Here is a 23,695-nt window from a genome sequence, read left to right as displayed (position 1 = left end):
GCATACAGGTGATAAGATTCTGGGGTTTTATACAACATTTTGCAGTTTAGAATCACAAGCACCTCTTCTATAATACGGACTTTTTTTCAACACACCACTACTTACATCTCCTAGCTTTGCTGTCTTTCTCCACGGTAGATACTGTGGAGAAACATTTGTTTAAGATCTTACCCATCTCCTGCAGCTCCACACATAGTTAGCTTTGCTGATCTTTAAAGAGCTTTTGTACTAGCCTCCAACTTTTGTCTCACTATTGTTTAAAGGTGTCACTCCCCAGCCAGAATAGCTTAAGCTCTCCAAAGTGGATCTAGCAAATCTCCTCTGCCACAGCGACCAATGCGGTCATTGATAGACATATTTATTACAGGTAGGTTGGTGATTATGAGGAGCTTACCAGGCATTTATTTACAAAATGCACTTACAGAGTACAAGTTTGGAAGTTAGACAACATGACTCTCAACCTCGGAATATCTCAAAAATACTGAAGCTAATGAAGCACTTTTGAAGCATGACCACTGTTGCAATGCAAAGAAAAGCAGCAATAATTATCACAAGCTGACATTCTGGAAGTAACAGTTAGAACAAAGAAAAAAATTATCTGCTTTTAGTAATACTACTGGATGGATTATTATTGATCATGATATTGATCTAGACCTTCTGTGAACAATGCCAAAGAAGATTCGGTTTATGATCCTGTTAGCAAAAGTAAATTGAGTGGTAATGTCACTCATTTCTCTATACTAATTGTCTTTACACTCGCAATCAATTATCCTTACGATTTAAACAGATTTTGTAACTGACCTGAAATAGAACAATTCACGTTTATAGGCATTAGGCAGCATTTGGACAATGCAGCATCATGTGGATTATTTGCTTCTCAACTTAACAGAGAAGATGCATTATATTTTTTTAATAATAGGTTATTTTTACATAAGGTGGCAGGACAGCAATAGATTAATCAGAGAAACAAACACATCTGTCAAAGGCATATAGTCTCGAGCGATGAGATTAACAGTTTATTGGAAATTTATGCTTATGAAATATGAACACCTTTAACCTAATCACTGATACATAGCTCATTCAGGACAGAAACTACACTGGGGAGTTGAAAACACAGGATAAAAGATCACAGTCATCCAGGAATATTGCAATGTTGAAACAGTAGCAAAACAACAGTGCTCAGCGAGATAGGTCTGATGAACCCTAGCACTGAGATTGAAACCGGTATTAATCACCTCTTCATTCAAGGATTTACCATGTGTTGCTGTTAAGTGTGTTAATTATTGTTAGTGGTTATTATAAGGTTACTGTCTATTGTCTGGGAACATAGATTGACAATTGAAAACCCCACTATTTTGAGAAATGTTTGGAAGCAAAAGCATGGATGCTTAATAACCTCATCCAAAAAAATTTCCACAATGAGTGTTCCCCCAAAACGGCAATAGTAACTGCATAAGACTAAATACTTGGAGTAAGACTTGAGCTTTCTGACAAGACAAAAAGTATTATCACTGAAATAAGGTTAATATCTAAAACATCACTACTCAAATTATGTATTGAAAAATGTAGATTTATAAATTCAAAATACAATTTAGTTTTTTCACAAGTCTCTCAAGGCTTTAAAAAGTGTTCTAAATTTACACATTTCCAATAGTCTGGGTATACGAAGGGGAAAAGACAGGTACAATTAACATAGTATGAAGTACTAAAATACGAGAGGGCCTAATGTTCTCCCTTTATACAAAATTAGAGGGTTCTCTTATGGTTAATATGTTTGTACTATATTCTATTTGTAATGGAGAGAAACTGTATCACACTACTCAGAAGAGAGATGTCTTAAGTGAAACCTAACAGCAAATAGGTAATAGCTACAGCTTCAGACATGCAAACACTATCAAAATAAGCTTTACTGAAAACCATGAATGGGACTGGAAGCCTATTTTAATCATTAATAGAAAATATACATTACACCCACACTTTACTATGCTTTAAACAACATTTAGCATATACTCCGAGTACACAGCTCGGAGTCAAACTTCAACACCAATAAGCTGTTCTTGAATTAGTTACTTGTTTATCAATTTTAAGTGATAAAACCACTTTCGTAACATCCAGTTTTGGAAGCATAAGACAGTTTTTCTTTTAGTGTTTCTCAAGACACATGTTTATACAACTTTGAACCTATCAAAAATGGGAGTGTGGTGACACCAAATGGACTAATGGCCTTCTATATTCCAGTTCTTGGCTTCAAAATAATATACTTAATTTGAATTCATACACCAGCTAACTAAATGGCTATTAGTTTATTGCCAAAACAATATCACTGCATGTACATTACAAATCAATACATTTTTCAATTCAAACATAACTCTGATGAAGGGTCTAGGCCCGAAACGTCAGCTTTTGTGCTCCTGAGATGCTGCTTGGCCTGCTGTGTTCGTCCAGCCTCACATTTTATTATCTTGGAATCTCCAGCATCTGCAGTTCCCATTATCTCTGATAACTCTTTGAAGCCTTACCAGTAGTAAGTATTTACTGAACAAATGCATTTGTGTATAATCGGATGATCTGGTGACTAGAAAAACTACAGACAAACATTCTGATAAATGGGCCTTGTACTAAATTAAACAACAGGCTTATAATTTTAAAAAAGGTATACTCAATAAACCATTATTAAGCATACAGTCTTGTCTACACTTTTGTAGTCATGAACTGAGCAGCAAAAAAAAACCAACAGTGGAAATATTCCTTGTTGCTGGCGGCTGGCTATTTCCTATGTTTTGGGGATGTCAAACATGCACAGACTCTTGTACTTCTGCAAAAGTTCATTCTTTGTGCGAACCTGGTCTCGCAAATTCTGAAGCTGAAGATGCTGCTGCTCAGGACTGAGGTCAATTCCAGGCATTGCCAAAATTATTTCCCGAGTCTCTTGCAGCTTCGTTTTCAGTTTATTGAGTTCTTGGTGTACATCTTGGCTGTCTTTGTCCATGCTGCCCTCAGTGATAAAAATCAACAAACAAATCATTACACACAATGGTAATATTTTTACAAAACATTTACAATAGCAGTCACAGACAAAATTACTAGGGCTACAAAATCGCTGTATTGATAACATTGTTCATAACTCATTTGTTAACTGGATACAGCTAGAATTTAGTGCCCTTTCTTAAGTGCCCCTTCATCTGAGTCAATCCATTTTGGGGGGGGCAGTTAAAAGTCATCCATATTGCTCTGATTCTGGAGTCCTTGTAGGCCAGGACAAGCAAGAACATATTAACATGTATTCTAAGAGGAATAGACAATTAAGCCCCTTCAGTCTGCTCCATCATCTGGTATGATCATGGCTGATCACCTCTTGACCTCAATTTCACTTTCCTGCCCGCTCTCCATAACTCTCAACACATTCCTAACTAAAACTCTGCCTGCCTCCTCCTTAAATATATTTAATATGCCAGCATCCACCACAGTCTGGGGGAAGTGAAATCCATAGAATCACGGCCCTTTGAGAGAAGAATTTCTCTGCATCTGTTTTAAATTTGCTACCCCTTATCCTAAAACTGTGACCTCTCATTGTAGATTACCCTACATGAGGCAACATGTTTTTCTACGTGTAACTTGTTAATGCCCTTTAGCATCTTACATTCCCCAATCACATCACTTCACATTCTTTTAAACAAAGCGAATATAGGCCTAAATTGTTCAGTCTCTCTTCAAAAGACAAAACTCTCAATTCTGGAATCAATCTATTGAACCTCCTTTGAACTACCTCTAATACAGCTACATCCTTCGTCAAGTAAGGGGACCAAAATTGTATGCAGTACTCCAGGTGTGGTCTCACTAATGCTTGTACAGTTGCAGCAACCTATTTTTATCCTCTAATGTTTTCACAATAAATGCCAAAATTTCATCTGCCTTGCTCAGTCCCTGCCGTAGCCACATACTAGTTTTCTGCAACTCATATGTGGACAGCCAGATCCCTTTGTATTGAAGTACTCTGGAGTTTCTTTCCATTTAGATCATGAGTTGCCTTCCAATCCTTTGGCCAAAATGGATAACCTCACACCTATCCATGTTAAACATCATGTGTCAATTTTTGGCCCCTTCATCTAACTTATTCATATCCATTTGTAAGTTCCTTATTTTTTCATTGGAACTTAATCTCACACCTATTTTAATGTCATCGGCAAGCTTGGCTGTAGCACTCTCTAACCCCATATCCGAGTCACAATTCTAGGTTGTAAATAGTTGGGTCTAGAGGACTGAACCCCACTAATTACATACTGCCAACCACAAATTTATCCTAACTCTGTCAGTTGGTCAATTCCCTATTCAAGCTAATAAATTACTCTTAAGCCCATGTGTTCTTAGCTTGTACAGTAGCCTTTCATGTAACAGTTTACAAAATGCTTTCTCAAAGTCCAGATATACTACATCTGCAGGATCCTATTGTTCACATTGTTTGTTACATCTTCAAGGCAAGAATGACATATTTTATTCTCTAAGTGATAGTGAACCAAATGGTGTTTTTTTAATTGATAATTGTCAGCACTTACATGGTTGCTATTAGGCTAGCTATTTTAAAAAAAAACTGAATTCAAACTTCATCCCTTGCCAGTGGAATATTTGAGCCCAGACCCCCAGAATATTAACCTTGGAGTCCAGTTACTAAACAAGTGGCTCTGCTGCTACACGGTTACTTTCCTTTAATATCACATTTTGCTTCAAAAGAGTTTTCAGACCTATACATGAACTACTGCAACTGTCCAGTACAAGATAACAAGAAGGTTTGTAAACAGTTTCTATACTTTACTATAATAATAGTAAACAACATGCAAAGAGTTAGTGCAAATACTACGGATGTCACACTGAGCAAGAATCCACGTGCTGTGGCTCGAGCCTTCAAACTGAAGGTGGTCAGAGATTCAACTTCTTGCTGGAATGAAGGAAGCGAGTTTGTCCTCAGCAACACAGACAGACAGTGATTTGGTAATGGCCAAGCCTCTGTTTTAGGTGACATCAACTGAGGTACAAATATGGGAAGCCAGCTTTGCCTTCAGCACAGCCGCCAACCCTCAACACCATTCCATTATTCCTCCTCCACCTCATACCCCCACTACCGCCCCCACCCACAACAGCCCTATCCTCCTCGCTCCCTCATCCAAACCCATTCCCTCTTCTTTCCCCACCCCCGGACACTCAGCCATCACTAAATCTGACCCCGGTGCACTCGTTACCACTTGATGATGTCGTGGACGATGGGCAGGAAGGAGCAGTCCTCCTGTTTGATCAGACCCTTCACCCCCGAGCCAGAACCCGCCGCCATGGCCGCTACCACGTCACTCGACATCATATCCGGCCTACTCTGAGCGGAATCGACCGTATTCACGAAGCGTCATGCAGCGTCACTTCCGGAGGTGAGCACTGCTTCAGGCGTTAACTCTTTGTTGTCTGGGTCTGGCACAGGAGCAGAGAACTTTCAACGGAAATAACAAAAGTGTAGAGATAAAGTTTGTAGTTGGATGAACACAGCAGGCCAAGCTGATGGAGTAATAGATAGGTTTGATAAGGGCAATATGTTTGATGTAGGGTACATGGAATACTGAAAGGTATATGATCAAGTGGCAATAAGTAGAATCCTAAGCCAAGTTTTCCCATACTTAACAAGTGATAGTGATGCTGTGGATGCAACTTTGGATGAGTGACAGGGAATATGGAGTGTGCTTTTTCAGACTGGAAGCAAGATTAATAAGCAGTTGAAGTGAAAGTCCACAAACTCTAAATTCTGGAGGTTTGAGAGTTAGAATCTTTTAATTCAGTGAAGTTTTGGTTTAATTTGTGCAATATGTTAGGTTGAGTTGTGAAAAGCACCTTTTTCCCAAAAGAATCAGATCAGATTGTATTCTTAGAATCATACATCCCTAGCTGTGTAAAGAGACCATTTGGTCTCTCAAGTCAGCACTCAAACACCCTCAAACAGCATCCTACCCTACCCCCGTAATCCTGCACTTCACATGGCTAATCCATCTAATCTACACATCCCTGTACACTACGGAGAAATTTAGCATGGCCACTCCACCTAGCCTGCACATCTTTGGACTGTGGGAGGAAACTGGAGCACCCAGGGAAAACCCACACAGACTCGGGGAGAATGTGCAAACTCCACAAAAACAGTCATCTGAGGCTGGAATCAAACCTGGGTCCCTGGAGATGTGAGGCAGCAGAGCTAACCACCGAGTCATCATGTTGTACCACGTTCTTCATTATAGTTTGTCTCTAATTATTTTCTTTTGCTCCTAGATTAACGTTTGTAGGTTCAGCCATACTCCAGAACAAATCATATTATTGACCCTTATTTGCAGTACTAAGAAAGTGTTGCACTGTCATACTTGTTGGCTTCGACACGACTTATTAAAATAAGGTAAAAAAAACTTCAGATGCTGGAAATCTGAAGCAGAAACAGAAATTGCTGGAAAATCTCAGCAGGTTGGCAGCATCTGTGGAGAAAAAGCAGAGCTAATGTTTTGAATCCAGCAAGCAGTCTTCCTGAAAAAGGGTCACTGAACTTGAAATGTTACTCTGCTTTCCCTTCATGGATATCCAGGATATCCTCATTTTAGTCCTTAGTTCTACTCACAATGTCTAATTTAATGATCTTTCCAAATTATCATTCCTCCTTACTGCAGAAACTGACTCACAACCTAATAGTGCAGTACCACCTCCACTTTTACACCCTTCTCTGAACTGCCTGAAGATCCTAGACACTGGAATGTTTATTCCACATGTTAATCAACACCATAACACACCTGTCTTACTTCAAATACAGCTGGCTTTAAAGTAGAGGCCATCCAACCTTGCCTTACTCCCTAGAAACACCACATGGCTGAACCCCTTCTGCCTTAGTTCCTTCCCTCAGGTATGCTGTGTCACCTGCCCCTGCTGAACGAGTTTGAACTCCTCCCAAAGTAATATCAAACCATCCCACAAGTAAGTAAGCCCCATTCTGGTCCAGGTACAGACCGTCCCACTTGTAAAGCTTTCACTTTCTTTGGAAATGGTTACTGAGATCCAGAAATCTAAAACTCTTCCTGCTGCACAAACTCTTAAGCCACACATTCATCTGTTCTATTCTTGTATTTCTGTACTCACTCATACATGACACTGGGCTTAATCCTGAGATTACTATCTTTGAGGTCCTGCTGCTTAGTTTACTGCCTAACTCCCTGAACTCTTGATACAAGACCTTGTTCCTCATTCTGCCTGTATCATTGGTGCTAATGTGTGCCACAACCTCTATCTTATCACACTTCCCCCTTCAGGATGGCCTGCAGCTGAGCAGTGACATCCCTGACCTTGGCAACACACCATCCCAGGGTCACATCTCCAACCTCAGAAACACCTGCCTGTTCTCCCAGCTAATGAATTTCCATCACTATTGCTATTGCTTTCTTCTTCCTTCCCTCCTGTACAGTTACCCCTTGTGGTGCCAGAAAACTGGCTCTAACTGCACTCCCTGAGGTATCAGCACCATCCTCAGCTTCTAGAATGGGAAACTGATTTGAAAGTGTGACCACACAGGGGACTCCTGCACTACCTGTATGTTTCTCCTTGACTGCTCAAGTGGTCACTTATTCCTTCCTTTCATGTAGGCACTTCAGCTGAATTTTGACCACCTCTCTAAACATGCCATCCATGTATTTTTTCAGCTTCAGGATTTCAGTATAAGAGTCTGTGCTGGTGAGCCTACATCTGGAGTACTGAGAGCAGTTTTGGTCCCCTTATTTAAGGAAAGATATCATGTCATTGGAGGCAGCTCAGAACATGTTCATTAGCATGATCCCTGGTATGGAGGGATTATCTTATGAGCAAAAGTTAAACAACTTGGGTTTCTACTATTTGAAAGTTACAAGAATGAGAGGTGATCTCATTGAAACATATTGGATTCTTAAGGGGTTTGACAGGGTGAATACTGAGAGAATGCTTCCTGTCGTGGGAGAGTCAGGAGGCCATGGCCTCAGAATAAAGGGGTGCCAGTTAAGACCAAGGTGAGAAGCAATTTCTTCTCTCAGAGGATTGACAGTCTTTGAAATTCCTTGCTGCAAGAGATCTGTGGGACAGAGTACTTGTATGTATTCAAGACTGACATAATAGATTCTTGGTCAGTCGGGGAATCGAGAGTTATGAGGAAAGGCAGGAAAATAGATGTGAGGGGTGTCAGATCAGCCATGATTCTATTGAATGGTGGAGTTATTGAGGGACTGAATGGTCTACTCCTGTTACTATTTCTTACAGTCTTATGGTCTAGGATTTTATAAGGATTTTACCAAGATTCATGGATTTTTGACTTCAGGACTTCAAGATACGCCCCATCTACATTAATGGAGCTGATGTGGAGAGGGTCAAGACCATCAAGTTCCTAGCAGTGAGGATAACCGACAACCTGTCCTGGACTTCCCACAGATATGACAGTCAAGAAGGCAAAACAACATCCTTTCTTCCTCAGGTGGCTTAGAATATTTAGCGTGTTTATAAGGTCTCTCACCAGCATCTACAGATGTAAAGCATCCTATCCAGGTGCACAACAGCCTGATACAGCAACTGTTCTACCCGTCTCCACTTCTTGTTGCTGTGAAAAGACTGCCAAAATCATCAAAGCCACATCCCACCCCAGTGAAGTTCTCCAATAACCTCTTTCGTCAGGCAGAAGATACAGAAGCTTGAACACACACACACCATCAGGTTCAGGAACATCTTCTTCCCTGTGTTATTACACCGATGAACTGACTCTCTAACTTCAAATAATGTTGATCTTGCCAGTGCACTTCTTGAGCAGTTGTAACCTGTATGCCTTGCTCCATCTAAGCAACCTATGATCTGTATGTCCTTGTTTGCTATGAATTGCCTGTACTACTCACAAAACAAAGTTTTTCACTGTACTTAGGTACATGTGACTGCTGTAAATCAATTCAATAAAATCTAGCAAGAAGTCCATCTTTTTGTTTCTCACATGTTGCACAGGAAAAGATGATTGAACAATTCATTTTTAAAAAAATCTCACTTTAAATCAATTGCTACCAGCACAGAATTAAAATGCTCACTACATCAAATGCATCAAACATCCATCTGTACCTTACAAGCAATGTGTATGGTTTGAGATAAATGTGTACATTATCTTTCTTTTAAATCCTGTCAGCTTCACCCATACAATAATCATGTAAGAACTTCTTCCAGTAAATTTTCCAGAGGTATCAGAATAATTCAGTTGTTTGCTCAACAAACTATCTCAGTGTACCCAAAGTTTTAGCTTGAAAACTTCCCACTTCAAATGGACATTTTCTGTCATGGCTGGAGGGAATGAAGAGAAATCTCAGGGAAAACTGTATTCTACATTTCCATGTTTAACTTCTAGTTATTTTAAAAATGGACAACATTGCTGGACTTACAAAATAGCCAAAGCTGATCTCATGTTGTATTTTCAGAATTTTGAACCCTCTGCATTCTAGCTAAGGCCACAACAAAGGGCTTGGAAATGGAAACAGAAATTTCTGCCGAAATTCAGCGGGTTTGGCAGCATTTGAAGAGAGAACAGTTCTGAAGAAAGGTCTCAGATCTCGAAATGTTAACTTTGCTTTCTCCCTAAAACTGTGCTCTCTGGTTATTGACTTCTTTACTAAGCAGAAACATTTCTCCCTATCTAGCTGTTTATGCTCCTCAGAGCTTCATACACATCAGTTAGATCCTCTGTCGGTCTTCTCTGTTGTAAGGAAAACAACACCTGTTTAACTAAATAAAAACTAGATGAGCTGCAGATGCTGGAAATCAGAAACAAAAACAGAAATTGCTGGAAACACTCAGCACATCTGGCAGCAACTCTGTTTTAGAGGAAGGGTCGCTGGATGAAATATTAACTCTGAATTCACGCCATAAATGCTGTTTTTATTAATAGCCCTACCACTGATTTTATCGATTGTTACTTTTGCTGTGGGTTTCTTTCAAAAGTTGCTATCTGAAAACCAGGGTTCTGGAGAGCACAAGAACAGAAGTTGCTGGAAAAGCGTAGCAGGTCTGGCAGCATCTGTGAAGAAAAATCAGAGTTAACGTTTTGAATCTGAGGAAGGGTCACCAGACCCAAAATGTTAACTCTGATATTTCTTCACAGATGCTGCCAGACTTGCTGAGCTTTTCCCACAACTTCTGTTTTATTCCTGATTTACAGCTTCCGCAGTTCTTTGGTTTTATGGACAGAACACTTGGTCTATCACCATAGAAGATGAAAATAAAAAGGGAAGAGAGTAATTCAAACAACATCTCACTGTCTCAAGGTTAAGAAGGGGAAAACAATTATAACGTAAATTCTACTCCATTCCCCTTTTGTATGTGACACTATAGTGGAAAGAATACTTGCAAATGGCTGCAAACAAAGCTAGTTCAAACCATGGAAGTTCCTAGATAATTAAGCCATAAAACCTCGATGTTAATGACACCAGGCAGTTTTGTGTGGAGACAAGGCATTTTTTAATGGTGTCATAAAATAATTTGCAAACCTCAAAACCATTTACAGTAACACTTAATGGGATCTAACAGCTTCCTTCCAGAAAATATTGATGGATAAACTGGGAATGAGACACAGTATTAAGGTAATAGGAATAGGGAGGAGATTTATTCTCTTGATCTCTTGCCAATATTTGCTTAGACCATGGATGAGATGTATTTTAATATGTCTTGGTTCACAACCTTTAGTACCCTTACCTAACAAATATGTCAATCTCAGTTTTGATTTTTGCTACAAAACCTGTTAGGTGCATATAAGTGCAGAAATCAATTATATAACTAGATCGATGCTTTGAAGACCATATAGGTATCCCACAGATTGAGAGCTTGGGGTAGAAGTGACAAGTTGGCTGAGGCATTTTGAGGGTTAAAATAAAAGATATTAGCCAAAATAATTCAGTTTGGAAACTGAAATAGCTCAGTTGGGAGAGCATTAGACTGAAGGTTGAAAGGTTCCTGATTAAATCCTGGGTTTCAACAAAATAAGCAGTTCCTTTCTTTGTCAGCATTCAGTGAGGTGGCACAGTGGTTAGCATTGCTGCCTCACAGCGCCAGGGACCCAGGTTTGAGTCCACCTTTGGGTGACTGTTTGTGTGGAGTTTGCACATTTTCCCCATGTCAGCATGCTTTCTTTTGGGTGCTCTGGTTTCCTCCACCAGTCCAAAGATGTGCAGGCGAGGTGGATTAACCATAGGATATGGAGGGTTATGGGGACAGCATAGGTCTGGGTGAGATGCTGTTCAGAGGATTAGTGCGGACCTGATGGCCCAAGTGGCCTGCTTCCACACTGTAGAGATTTTCTTATTTTGTTCTTGCATTGCCTGCAAATTTGGCTACAGAACATTCTTAGTATATTCACTGTTGCAAAGCATCTTGAAAGAGGACTTCAGTATAGCTTCAGATGATTGAGGGAGGCATCAATCGGCTGGTTCATGACATGAGGAAAGACGTGAAGCAACTCCTCCTTCTGGACAACGTCAAGTGTCAAAATGTTGTGTGCAGTTCTTGATCAAGCAGAACACCAGGTAATGGAAAACCTGACTGCCCTGAACAGAGGGCAGTGTTTCTGGCTATGGGTCACTGCTGAAATTGATGGCCACTGCCACAACAGTGAGAAGTGTACTTTTGGCCAAAGTGAGGAAATGATTTCCGCCCAACATGTAAAACCTGGTAGATATGAGACCTCTGGAGTGACTTGTAATCAGCTTTACAGTCATTTGACCCCCAAAGCAATGAAACTGAGAAATCCCACACTGTAGGGATTCTATGATAAAGAAATGCAAGCTGAATTCAGAACTGCTCAGGTCTAGAGGAGAAATTAAGTGTTGGGCTATACAAAGAGACACAACCATGTCAATGTATATAAAGTGGGAATCAGTTAGCTCTGATGGTTGGATAGCTGGTCTGTGATGCTGACAGTGTGGATGCAATTCTTGCACCAACTGGGTTAACCTGAAAGACTCTCCTTCTCAATGTCTCCCCTTACCTGAGGTGTAGGGACTTTCAGGTTATAACACTATCAATCATCACTCTCAAGTAAGACAGCACACCTATGGTTCAGTGGGACTATGGCAACCACCTTTATGCGGAGCAGCAAGTAATTTAATGTTACAGAGACACAATTACAGCAAATAAGGACCTGTCTGCATTTTCAAGTGACCATGTTCACTGGACATGTGCACAGCAGAAGCAGGATAAGTCTTACAAGGAACAGTTTTTATCTCAACTGCAGAGTGGTTGAAGTTCAAATTGAGCATGGAACAGTGGTTTGTTTTAAAAGAACTGTTGGAAAAATTATTTACTGATCTAAAGTCACTTAAGATGAATGGGCACCAAGTGGTTGCTATGCTCAGGACTGGCAGCTGGATGTTGAGAATTCACGACATGGAACCTGGTGTTTCTAGCTCCGCTGGATCTTAATCTTGGATACCTGGCACCAGCGTCTCCATGGGCAGTGGGCAAATTGCACTTCTCCATCCACAAAGGTTAGCATCAGGCATGTACCATCTTACCACACCCTAATAGCACACCTTCAACCCATTTGAAATGAAGATTGACTCGTCAGTGCTGCACTTTGGAGAACTCTGGCATGTTTATTTGGAATGCTGTTGCCAGGATGAATTCTGCACTGGGACAGGCACTCATGACACTGATTGGAACAGCATGCATCTCATGGCTTCTTGCTTGCTCTTTTAGCATTCATTCACTTTGCACCTACTTGTATGCGCACTGCATCTCTGACTTTCCTTGCTCTTTTAAGTTTAGTCCACTTAACCAGACCTTAAAGTTTCACAGTACTTCTGTCTTCATCCTGCTGTGGACACAAACCTAGGCAGTTTGTCATGTTTGGCAGCAGAGATCAGAGAAGGAGGTGGACTTGTTAATATAGCACAGTGCTATGTCAAACTCACACTTGCACCGTGTTTCAGCGGCAAATGCAACAAAAATGCTCAATGTGCTTCAGCCAAATGGCTACTTCTAAATGTCTAAAGTCCTCAGTCAGATCAAGGGAGACAGACTTCAGGCAGGAGACTTCTGCATAATAAAGCAAGGGTGGCACCCGATATCAGTGCTGGGACATGAGTATGGTTGGTTGACCATTTGGGATGTCCAATGTTAAGGGGTCCATAATACTAAAGTCCAGGGAGTGGACCACAGTCAGTCCTATATGTTCAGTTCAACCAGTCTTGGGGAGTTGAGTTCATTCGGGGAGTTGCACAGAGATCATGCAGGGATCCAGACACTCATCGATTGGGGCTGTCTGTTCAAGTCAGTCAGAAGGCTGGGCTATGGTCATGCCATGGGTCTGACCACTGATGGTGAAGAAGGGATTATCAGGGGCCACTGCTGTGGTATGGAAGCTATGAGCTCCCCTATTGGATTGGAAGTTTCATGCTGGGATGCAGAGGGAATATTAAATGTGAAGGGAGGCAATACAAAATATCAGGGTGAGGTAGACAATAGAGCAGGGCAGGGAAAAGGGTGCAGGAGGCAGGGTTAACAATAGCTGGCTTCCATGAGAGGGCAGTGCAATTTTGGCACGGCTATGCTGTATACCTGGGGCTCAGGGCAAAATGGGGGAATGAACAATTAAATAAATGGTCTGGGTGAAAACGTGGGCAAGATCAAAGCAAATAGGGTTGGCACAAATGTCAAGGAAGAAGGCAATCTGAAGGAATGGAGAATCCCTAGACGACAGCTGAGTCTGTGACTCAACTTGTGAAGCATTACAACTGTTCCCCTGCATCATAATCTAAATCATAAATGTACAATGGAAATGGTTTGACACGGACATATAGAGGAGGCAGGTTGGTGGGCTGAGGTGTGGGATTCCCTGAGGGTATATTGTATGGATGTATCAGGGGAAGGGGAAAACTGTGTGGCAGATAACAGGTATTTGAATAGTGGTGTAGCAAAGCTGAGCTGGAGACATACAGGATATTAAGGCTATTTACTGGGTTTTACACTCAAGAGTACTAGACCATTCATTATGTGATAAAAGCATTTGTAGTTTTCAAGGTAAGATACAGCAAAATAGAGAGAGGTGGCATAATTGGAAAAGGGCAGACAACATGGTTTGGTAATGGTAGTAAAAGAATTTTTAGCTGTAATCACTTCTGAGAAACTGGATAAGCTAATCTTATTGAAAGGGCAATTGATACAATGGCAGATGCTGTATGGTCAAAGATGGAGCCCCACAGTTTTGATAAGACTAAGATAATAAGTTGTTGATGATGGACCTAAGCTCAGCTCTACTAGAGGAAAGTTACGTGGGATGAAATGAAGACCTGGGTATCATGGGCTATAGGTCCAGAAAAGACAACATGTATCAAATGGTTCAGAACACAGGCTGAAGGCTAACTGTGAAAGGTTGCCACTGAATCTGTAATACTGTTTTGAAATAAAGGCTTTGTTTTGTTCTAAAGTGAGAGAGAAAGAGACAGGCAAGGTCAACAATTTCTTTAGTTGCATATGTTTGCACACCAGTGTAATAGTTAAAAATGAATTAACCCCTTGTGCTGCGTATTGCATGCAGTTTTAAAGCAGTTTTTGTTTAGTGTATCATTATTGTTTACTTTCTGTTTTTCTTCCTTTCAGAGCATGTGCTTTTTATCTTTGTATGTGTGAAATAGATTATTTGTGTGTATGATGCTTGTGTTTGAATTTGGGACTTTATAATTTGTATTCAAGAAACAGTCAGGTCTTATTTCCAAACTAGGCTTGGCAATTCATTGTTAAGGAACTTACGTGACACTTGCATGTCTAGATATGGAAGGGAGTGGCTGATGGAGATGTTGGATACAGACTCAATAAGTATGGGAATATAAAAATCATAAAAATTAATAATGATGACTGCTGTCTATTATGTTCTCTCAGTATAGTGCTGCTGATATAATTAGCATCTGTGATTGCAGATAACAACATGTCAGTTGACTAGGGAATCTAACAGAGCCTTTCGATAGAAACATTTGTAATCAGTATTGTAGAACATTAAAAGTCATGATTAATGAATTAGTATGCCCAAGCAATAGCTCAGGATAATAAAATGTGAGGCTGGATGAACACAGCAGGCCAAGCAGCATCTCAGGAGCACAAAAGCTGACGTTTCGGGCCTAGAACGTTCATCAGAGAGGGGGATGGGGTGAGGGTTCTGGAATAAATAGGGAGAGAGGGGGAGGCGGACCGAAGATGGAGAGAAAAGAAGATCGGTGGAGAGGAGAGTATAGGGGGGAGGTAGGGAGGGGATACGTCAGTCCAGGGAAGACGGACAGGTCAAGAAGGTGGGATGAGGTTAGTAGGTAGGAGATGGAGGTGCGGCTTGGGGTGGGAGGAAGGGATGGGTGAGAGGAAGAACAGGTTAGGGAGGCAGAGACAGGTTGGACTGGTTTTGGGATGCAGTGGGTGGAGGTGAAGAGCTAGGCTGGTTGTGTGGCGCGGTGGGGGGAAGGGACGAACTGGGCTGGTTTTGGGATGCGGTGGGGGAAAGGGAGATTTTGAAGCTGGTGAAGTCCATATTGATACCATTGGGCTGCAGGGTTCCCAAGCGGAATATGAGTTGCTGTTCCTGCAACCTTCGGGTGGCATCATTGTGGCACTGCAGGAGGCCCATGATGGACATGTCATCTAGAGAATGGGAGGGGGAGTGGAAATGGTTTGCGACTGGGAGGTGCAGTTGTTTATTGAGAACCGAGCGGAGGTGCTCTGCAAAGCAGTCCCCAAGCCTCCGCTTGGTTTCCCCAACGTAGAGGAAGCCACACCGGGTACAATGGATACAGTATACCACATTGGCAGATGTGCAGGTGAACTTCTGCTTATTATGGAAAGTCATCTTGGGGCCTGGGTTAGGCGTGAAGGAGGAGGTGTGGGGGCAAGTGTAGCATTTTCTGCGGCTGCAGGGGAAGGTGCCGGGTGTGGTGGGGTTGGAGGGCAGTGTGGAGCGAACAAGGGAGTCACAGAGAGAGTGGTCTCTCCGGAAAGCAGACAAGGGTGGGGATGGAAAGATGTCTTGGGTGGTGGGGTCGGATTGTAGATGGCGGAAGTGTCGGAGGATGATGCGTTGTATCCAGAGGTTGGTGGGGTGGTGAGTGAGAATGAGGGGGATCCTCTTTGGGCGGTTGTGGCCGTGGCGGGGTGTGAGGGATGTGTTGCGGGAAATGCGGGAGACGCGGTCAAGGGCGTTCTCGACCACTGTGGGGGGAAAGTTGCGGTCCTTGAAGAACTTGGACATCTGGGCTGTGCGTGAGTGGAATGCCTCATCGTGGGAGCAGATGCGGTGGAGGCGGAGGAATTGGGAATAGGGGATGGAATTTTTGCAGGAGGGTGGTTGGGAGGAGGTGTATTCTAGTTAGTTGTGGGAGTCGGTGGGCTCCCACAGCTACCTAGAATACACCTCCTCCCACCCACCCTCCTGCAAAAATTCCATCCCCTATTCCCAATTCCTCCGCCTCCACCGCATCTGCTCCCACGATGAGGCATTCCACTCCCGCACATCCCAGATGTCCAAGTTCTTCAAGGACCGCAACTTTCCCCCCACAGTGGTCGAGAACGCCCTTGACCGCGTCTCCCGCATTTCCCGCAACACATCCCTCACACCCTGCCCCCGCCACAACCGCCCAAAGAGGATCCCCCTCATTCTCACACACCACCCCACCAACCTCCGGATACAACGCATCATCCTCCGACACTTCTGCCATCTACAATCCGACCCCACCACCCAAGACATCTTTCCATCCCCACCCTTGTCTGCTTTCCGGAGAGACCACTCTCTCCGTGACTCCCTTGTTCGCTCCACACTGCCCTCCAACCCCACCACACCCGGCACCTTCCCCTGCAACCGCACGAAATGCTACACTTGCCCCCACACTTCCTCCCTCACGCCTATCCCAGGCCCCAAGATGACTTTCCATATTAAGCAGAGGTTCACCTGCACTTCTGCCAATGTGGTATTCTGCACCCATTGTACCCGGTGTGGCTTCCTCTACATTGGGGAAACCAAGCGGAGGCTTGGGGACCGCTTTGCAGAACACCTCCGCTCGGTTTGCAATAAACAACTGCACCTCCCATTCGCAAACCATTTCCACTCCCCCTCCCATTCTTTAGATGACATGTCCATCATGGGCCTCCTGCAGTGCCACAATGATGCCACCCGAAGGTTGCAGGAACAGCAACTCATATTCCGCTTGGGAACCCTGCAGCCCAATGGTATCAATGTGGACTCCACCAGCTTCAAAATCTCCCTTTCTCCCACCTCATCCCAAAACCAGCCCAGTTCGTCGCCTCCCCCCACTGCACCACACAACCAGCCTAGCTCTTCCCCTCCACCCACTGCATCCCAAAACCAGTCCAACCTATCTCTGCCTCCCTAACCTGCTCTTCCTCTCACCCATCTCTTCCTCCCACTCCAAGCCGCACCTCCATCTCCTACCTACTAACCTCATCCCACCTCCTTGACCTGTCCGTCTTCCCTGGACTGACCTATCCCCTCCCTACCTCCTCATCTATACTCTCCTCTCCACCGATCTTCTTTTCTCTCCATCTTCGGTCCGCCTCCCCCTCTCTCCCTATTTATTCCAGAACCCTCACCCCATCCCCCTCTCTGATGAAGGGTCTAGGCCCGAAACGTCAGCTCTTGTGCTCCTGAGATGCTGCTTGGCCTGCTGTGTTCATCCAGCCTCACATTTTATTATCTCGGATTCTCCAGCATCTGCAGTTCCCATTATCACTAATACAATTGCTCAGGATAGTTAGGAGTGGGAAACTGCAGTACCTGAAGTTGCAAACCACAGCTGTGAAAGTGTCTTTCATGCTTAAAATAGTCACACAGAAATCTAGAGTATCATTCACGCTACTTTATAAAGCCTATTATAGCTGTGTGCAACTATTTGTGTTTAAGTACTTTTTGAGTTCTTTGTTGTCCAACTGGTTGTCTACTGTGAACATTGACTGCATTCTTACGTCAGGTAATCTGTTCAGTGTTTCAAGCCTGAACAAGAGAAGCTGCTAAACTACATTAAATGTATACATTGGCTGGCTACATATCTGAACTATGTCACTAGAGTCACCTATTCAATTTTAATTAATTCAAAGAAAAATAATGTTGAATTGCTAGAATAATTAGTATTTATTAATAAATTACAACTATCTACTACAATAAGCTTGTTGACTTCATAAGTATATTGATATCCAAATAGAATTTTAAGTTTGACTTGAATTTTACCAACATAATCGCTAAACACTTTTAAGAATACAAAGATCATGGGAGATAGCTATTTGCCAAAGGACATCTCTGTTCCCAAATACATGTCCCAGAGGAATTTTCTTCTCGTGGGATCTTCATGGATGGATATAGAAATTATTGTTATAAAACAAAGAACTATAGATGTAGGGAACCTGAAACAAAAAAGAAATTGCCAGGGAAACCTCCTCAGGGTCACTGAGCTCCAAACGTCAACTTTGTTTTACTCTCCATAGATGCTGCAGCCCTGCTGAGTTTCTCCTGTAATTTTGGTTTATTTTCAAGTGAGTAGTGTATTCTGCCCATATCAGGTTGGGAGAAGGATGAGAGCTGTGAATATGTTTCAGTATCACCCTAAACCATAACCTTGAAATTTCCAGCACCACCATGAGCCATTGAAGGTGGCATTGCTGTGAAGGAGGGGAATACTGGGTGACCCTCAGCAAGCCTCAGCACCCATATGGTAGTATCCACTGCCAGTGAGCAACTAGGATTTCTGCTTCCACTCTGGTCCCCAATGATAATTGAACTTTCTGAGAGAAGTAAAATCTGCCTTTCTCATAGGGTGCCAATGAACAACGTGTTGGGCTGAAAGGCCTGTTTCCACACTGTAGGGATACTAAGAATAACCAAAGATATTATAAGGGACTTGCTGAGGCAGCCAATTTCTGAGGGCGGAGGTCCAGGCAGCAATAAAGCAGGAGCATTGAAACAACGGGAGGTCAACAACTAGGAGAGGCTGTGGAAGCCAAAATAGAAGAGTTACAGTGGTGCCACTCTGTTTAGGATTGGGGGCATTAAGGTGAACATTTACCAAGATCAGATTTCCTTCCCATGTATGCGTGGTGGTGCACTGGTAACCTCAGTTGGAGTCACGACTGAATGTGAAGCTCTCTGCTGCATAGTATCATAGAGACCTACAGCAAGGAAAAAAGTCCTTCGGCCCACCATGTCTGCACTAATCAAAAACAACCACTACTCTAACTATTGTAATCACATTTTCCTGCACTTAGATGCCTAGGCATTGCATTTAAATGTTTATGGTTTCTATCTCCATGGTCCTCACAGCTCTGCGTTCCAGATTCCCACCACCCCCTGGGTGAACAAACTCTTTCTTACATCCCCTCTAAACCTTCTTCGCCTTACCTTCAATTTATGCTTCCCTCACCCCTACCACACACCCCCACCAGTCATTGATCCTCCAACAGGAGGAAAAATCTCTTCCTTTCTACCTTATCCAGGCCCTCATAATTTTAGACATCTCTATCATGTGCCTTCTAAATCTCCTCTGATCTGAGGAAAACATCCACAGTCTGTCCAATCTCACTTATAGAGTTATAAACTCGTGCAGCCTGGAAACAGATCCTTTGGTCCAAATCATCAACAGTGATCAGACATCCCGATCTGATCTAATCCCATTTGCCAGTACTTGGCCCATATCCCTCTAACCTTTCCTATTAATATACTCATCCAGATGCCTTTTAAATGTTGTGATTGTACCTCCCTTCAGCACTGCCTCCGGCAGCTTGTTCCATACAAACATCACCCTCCGTGTGATCGATTTACCCATCAGGTCCTTTTTAAATCTTTCTCCTTTCACCTTAAACCTGTGCCTTCTAACTTTGGAATCATTCACCCTAGGAAAAAGAGCTTGGCTACTTATCCTATCCATGCTCCTCATGATTTTATAAACCTCCATAAGGTTACCCTCAACCTTGGTTGATCCAGGAAAAAATTCCCAATCTGTTCAGCCTCTCCCTAGAACTCAAACTCTTCAATCCCAGCAACATCCTTGTAAATCTTTTCTGCACAAGTCTCAAGTTGAACAACATCTTTCCATGGAAGGGCAGTCAGAATTGTACAGAGTGTTTTATAAATTGCCTCACCAATATCCTGTACAGTCGCAACATGATCTGCCATCTCCTCCACTCAATGTTCTGACAAATGAAGGCAAGTGTGCCAAGTGCCTTCCTCACCATCTTGTCTACCTGCAACTTCATTTTCGAGGAAATATGCACTTGCACCCCTAGGTCATTTTGTTCGGCGACACTCATAACTTCATAACTGAAACTCTCCAGTCCAGACAACATCCTGGTAAATCCCTTCTCCAGTGCAATCATTTCCCTCCTATAATGTGGATCCCAGAACTGCACACAAAACTTTATCTGTAGCCTTAACCAGTGTTTTATGCCATTCCAACATCACCTCCCTGCTTGTAAACTCTTTGCCTCGACTAACAAAGGCAAGTATTTCATGTGCCTTCTTAGTCAGTTTATCTACCTGCGATGATGCCTTACGTGACCACTGGACATGCACACCAAGGTCACTCTGATCCTCAATGCTTCCCAGGGTCCTACCTTTCATCATATATTCCCCTAACTTGTTGTGTCCTGCCTAAGTGCAGCACCTCACACTTATCTTGATTGAGTTTCATTTGTCTCTGATCAGCCCATCTGACCAGCCCATCTATATCTCCCTGTAATCAAGGCTACCCTTCTCACAATTTACCATCCCACCAAGTCTTGTAACATTTCTGAATAACTGACCAATTCTCCTGCATTTAAGTCTAAAGCATTTCTATATGGTAGCCGTTCTGGTCATTACACGATAGGAAGGATTTGGACACTTTAGAAGAAGGTGTAAAATAGGTCTACCAGATATTGCCAGGATTGGAGAGTATTAGCTGTAAGGAGATGTTGGATAAACTTGGATTGTTTTTGTTAGAGTGTCAAAGGCTGATGGAAGTATATGACACTATGAGAGGCATAGGTTGGTTGGGTAGTCAGAAGCTTTTTCCCAGGGAGAAATGTTAAATGCTTGGGGACATAAGTTTAAGGTGAGGGGGGAATAGTTTAGAGGAGATGTTTAAAAGAGAGGAATGTTTCTTTTATACAGAGCGTGACTAGTGCCTGGAACATGCCAGCAGAAGTGATAGAAGCAGATATGACAGCAAAGGTTAAGAGACATTTAGACAGGCAATGAACAAGCTGAGAATAGAGGGAATGTGGACTATGTGCAGGCAGATGGAATTTGTTTAGAAATGGCAACAAAGTTGGCCCACACACAGTAGGCCGTGAGACCTGATCCTGTGCTGTACCATTTAATGTCCTATAGACCACAAACTGCAAGAACCCCTGTGAGACCCCACAATACAGAGACTTTCAGAGAGAAAATCACTCCTCAACCCTCACCTTCTGCTTCCCGACACTTAGTCTTCGGCTCTTACCTTTGGTATCAGTGTTCCATGTGAGACCTTATCAAGGTCTTGCTGAAGTCCAAGTAGACTACATCAAAAGCATTGCCCTCTTCTACACACTTGGTCATCTCTTCAAAAAGTTCAATCAAGCTGACCAAACATGAATTCTCCTTAACGAAATCATGCTGATTGTTCTTGATTAATCCCTGCCTCTCCAAGTGCAAATTCATTCTGTCCCTCAGAATTGTTTCATCACAGAGGTTAGACTGACCAGCTTATAATTTGTTCGTTAATGGGCTGTCCACCTGTCCTCTGGCACATCTCCAAAGAGGAATTGCAAGTGCCCAGCTATGACCTCCCTTGCCTCCCTCATCAATCTGGACAGCATTACCACAAAAAACAGTGGCAAAAGCAGCGTCCAAATGGTTGCATGCAGTTAAACAATGGTTTTTGGAAGAGGTATGTGATATGTCTGTACAGACTCATTGGGACTTGAGAATCGAATCTACGGTGGCCACTAAATCCTGGGCAAGGTGGCGCAGTGGCTGCTGAAGAGATTGGCATGAAAGAGAATAAAATTTAGATCAAAAATTTAATTGGCTCCCTAAGGCTTCCATAGTGCCTGATGTCACGATTTAATTGGAAGAGTGCACCAACAGCCTTACCACGCTTTTGCACAACCAGTCACAAAATGTATAAATATATAAAATCCCAATGAGATCACTAAAATGACTAATTTACCTGTTTCACTGCTGTGCAGGAATAAAGTAATTCACAGCATGTTTTGTGAGGAATAGAAAAACAAAACTGTTGTGCCATATTTAAATATAACGACAGCCGTAATAAAGGATTTAAAATATTTAAATAAAGGACTTCTAATTTATATAAAAAACTCCCTCAAAACTCCAAATACTCTTACACACATAGAGCCAATCATAATAAAGTTTGAAGTGGTGTGCTAATGAAGCAGGGGTAATGTGTGAATAAAAAGCTGTTTTACACAGCAAGGACAGTATGGAATGCAGTGTTTGGAAATATGGTGGGGATATGTTCAATGGAGGTATTCTCAAGAAGAAATTGTATGGTTTATTGGCTAATAATGCTGTGTAGGGATATGGGAAAAAGGCAGGAGATTGGCACAAAGTAATAGATTGATGCAGGTATGATGGGCTGAATGGTCTCCTTCTGCACTGTAATGATTTTGTGAAGGCAGACAATTTAAAGCATATAGAATCCCTCCAGTGTGGAAACAGCCCCTTTGGCTCAACAAGTCCACACCAAACCTTGGAGAATCCCACCCAAACCCCTCCCCTGCTAACCCACCTAATCTACACACCCCAGAACACTCTGTGCACTTTAGCATAGCCAATCACTTAACCTGCACATCTTTGGACTGTGGGAAGAAACTGGAGCACCTGGAGGAAAACCATGCAGACACAGGGAGAATGTGCAAACTGCACACAGGCAGTGTGAGGGTGGAATTGAACCTGGGTCCCTGGGTGCTTTGAGACAGCACTGTTAACTACTGAGCCACCAAGCCGCCCCTCCTTATATTATGGATAGAAAAAGAAAACAGATAGTGTGAACAACATTTTTACTATTCAAAGTCTAGACTACAAGGTGGAATATTACGTTCTCACAGTCTGCAATTTTAGCAATTATGACATGTTGCTGTCTGTAAGTGATGTTTGCTTTTTGATTCAATAATTGATCAGGTAGTGTTAGGTCTCTTCTTGTTATAGAATTCTTTCTTTTTAAACTTTCTTTGTTTCGCTCTCTTTTGCCACACACAGAGAGAGCACGGGAGAGATGAATGCCTTCCCTCTGTAGGCTCTGAATGTTTCCTCTCCTTTACTGCACTTGGCACTCGGGCTTTTAAATACACTGCAGGTCAATCAATTGGAGGTCTGTTGTCAGGCAGAAGCTTTAACTTAGTGCTGCTCAGTCTTAAATTCTCTCTTCTATTGCTTCCAAAAACCCACCTTGTATTGCATATCGCAACAATGTACAGCACTTGCTTTTCAAGTTGCAAAATTCTTCTTGTTCTTCAGTCGTAGCAGTCCACTTTGGTTCCAAATTATGTTCCCAAAAAATGAGAAGTATACGGTCCTTTACATTGAGATGAGAAAGAGAGAAAGAGAAAGGAGTGCTTACATTTGAAATCTTTAGCTAAAATTGTCTATACTGGTACTGGAAATGGGTGGGATGCCTGCTTG

General features: G+C 42.5%; 1 protein-coding gene across 1 annotated transcript; it reads right to left on the bottom strand.

Moving 5' to 3' along the window:
- Positions 1-1,003: 1,003 nt before the first annotated feature.
- On the bottom strand, positions 1,004-5,372 carry med9 (mediator complex subunit 9). Its single transcript, XM_048552805.2, has 2 exons — positions 5,235-5,372; positions 1,004-2,990 (listed from the first exon to the last, which is right to left on the bottom strand). Exons 1-2 carry the CDS (start codon positions 5,348-5,350, stop codon positions 2,774-2,776), a joined length of 333 nt encoding a protein of 110 aa, XP_048408762.2. The 5' UTR covers positions 5,351-5,372; the 3' UTR covers positions 1,004-2,773.
- Between the last annotated feature and the right edge of the window lie 18,323 nt (positions 5,373-23,695).

This window comes from Stegostoma tigrinum, chromosome 23 (assembly GCF_030684315.1).
Source record: "Stegostoma tigrinum isolate sSteTig4 chromosome 23, sSteTig4.hap1, whole genome shotgun sequence".
Lineage (NCBI taxonomy): Eukaryota > Metazoa > Chordata > Chondrichthyes > Orectolobiformes > Stegostomatidae > Stegostoma > Stegostoma tigrinum.
Note: the sequence above shows the minus strand (reverse complement) of the source record. Positions and strands in the feature narration are given on the sequence as shown.

What these genes read in the sequence shown, in the direction of transcription:
- med9 (XM_048552805.2), bottom strand. Translation starts at nt 5,350, where the DNA reads ATGATGTCGAGTGACGTGGTAGCGGCCATGGCGGCGGGTTCTGGCTCG. An exon ending in GTCCACGACATCATCAAGTG is followed by an intron (nt 2,991 to 5,234) that starts GTAACGAGTGCA and finishes CACTGAGGGCAG; the next exon opens with CATGGACAAAGACAGCCAAG.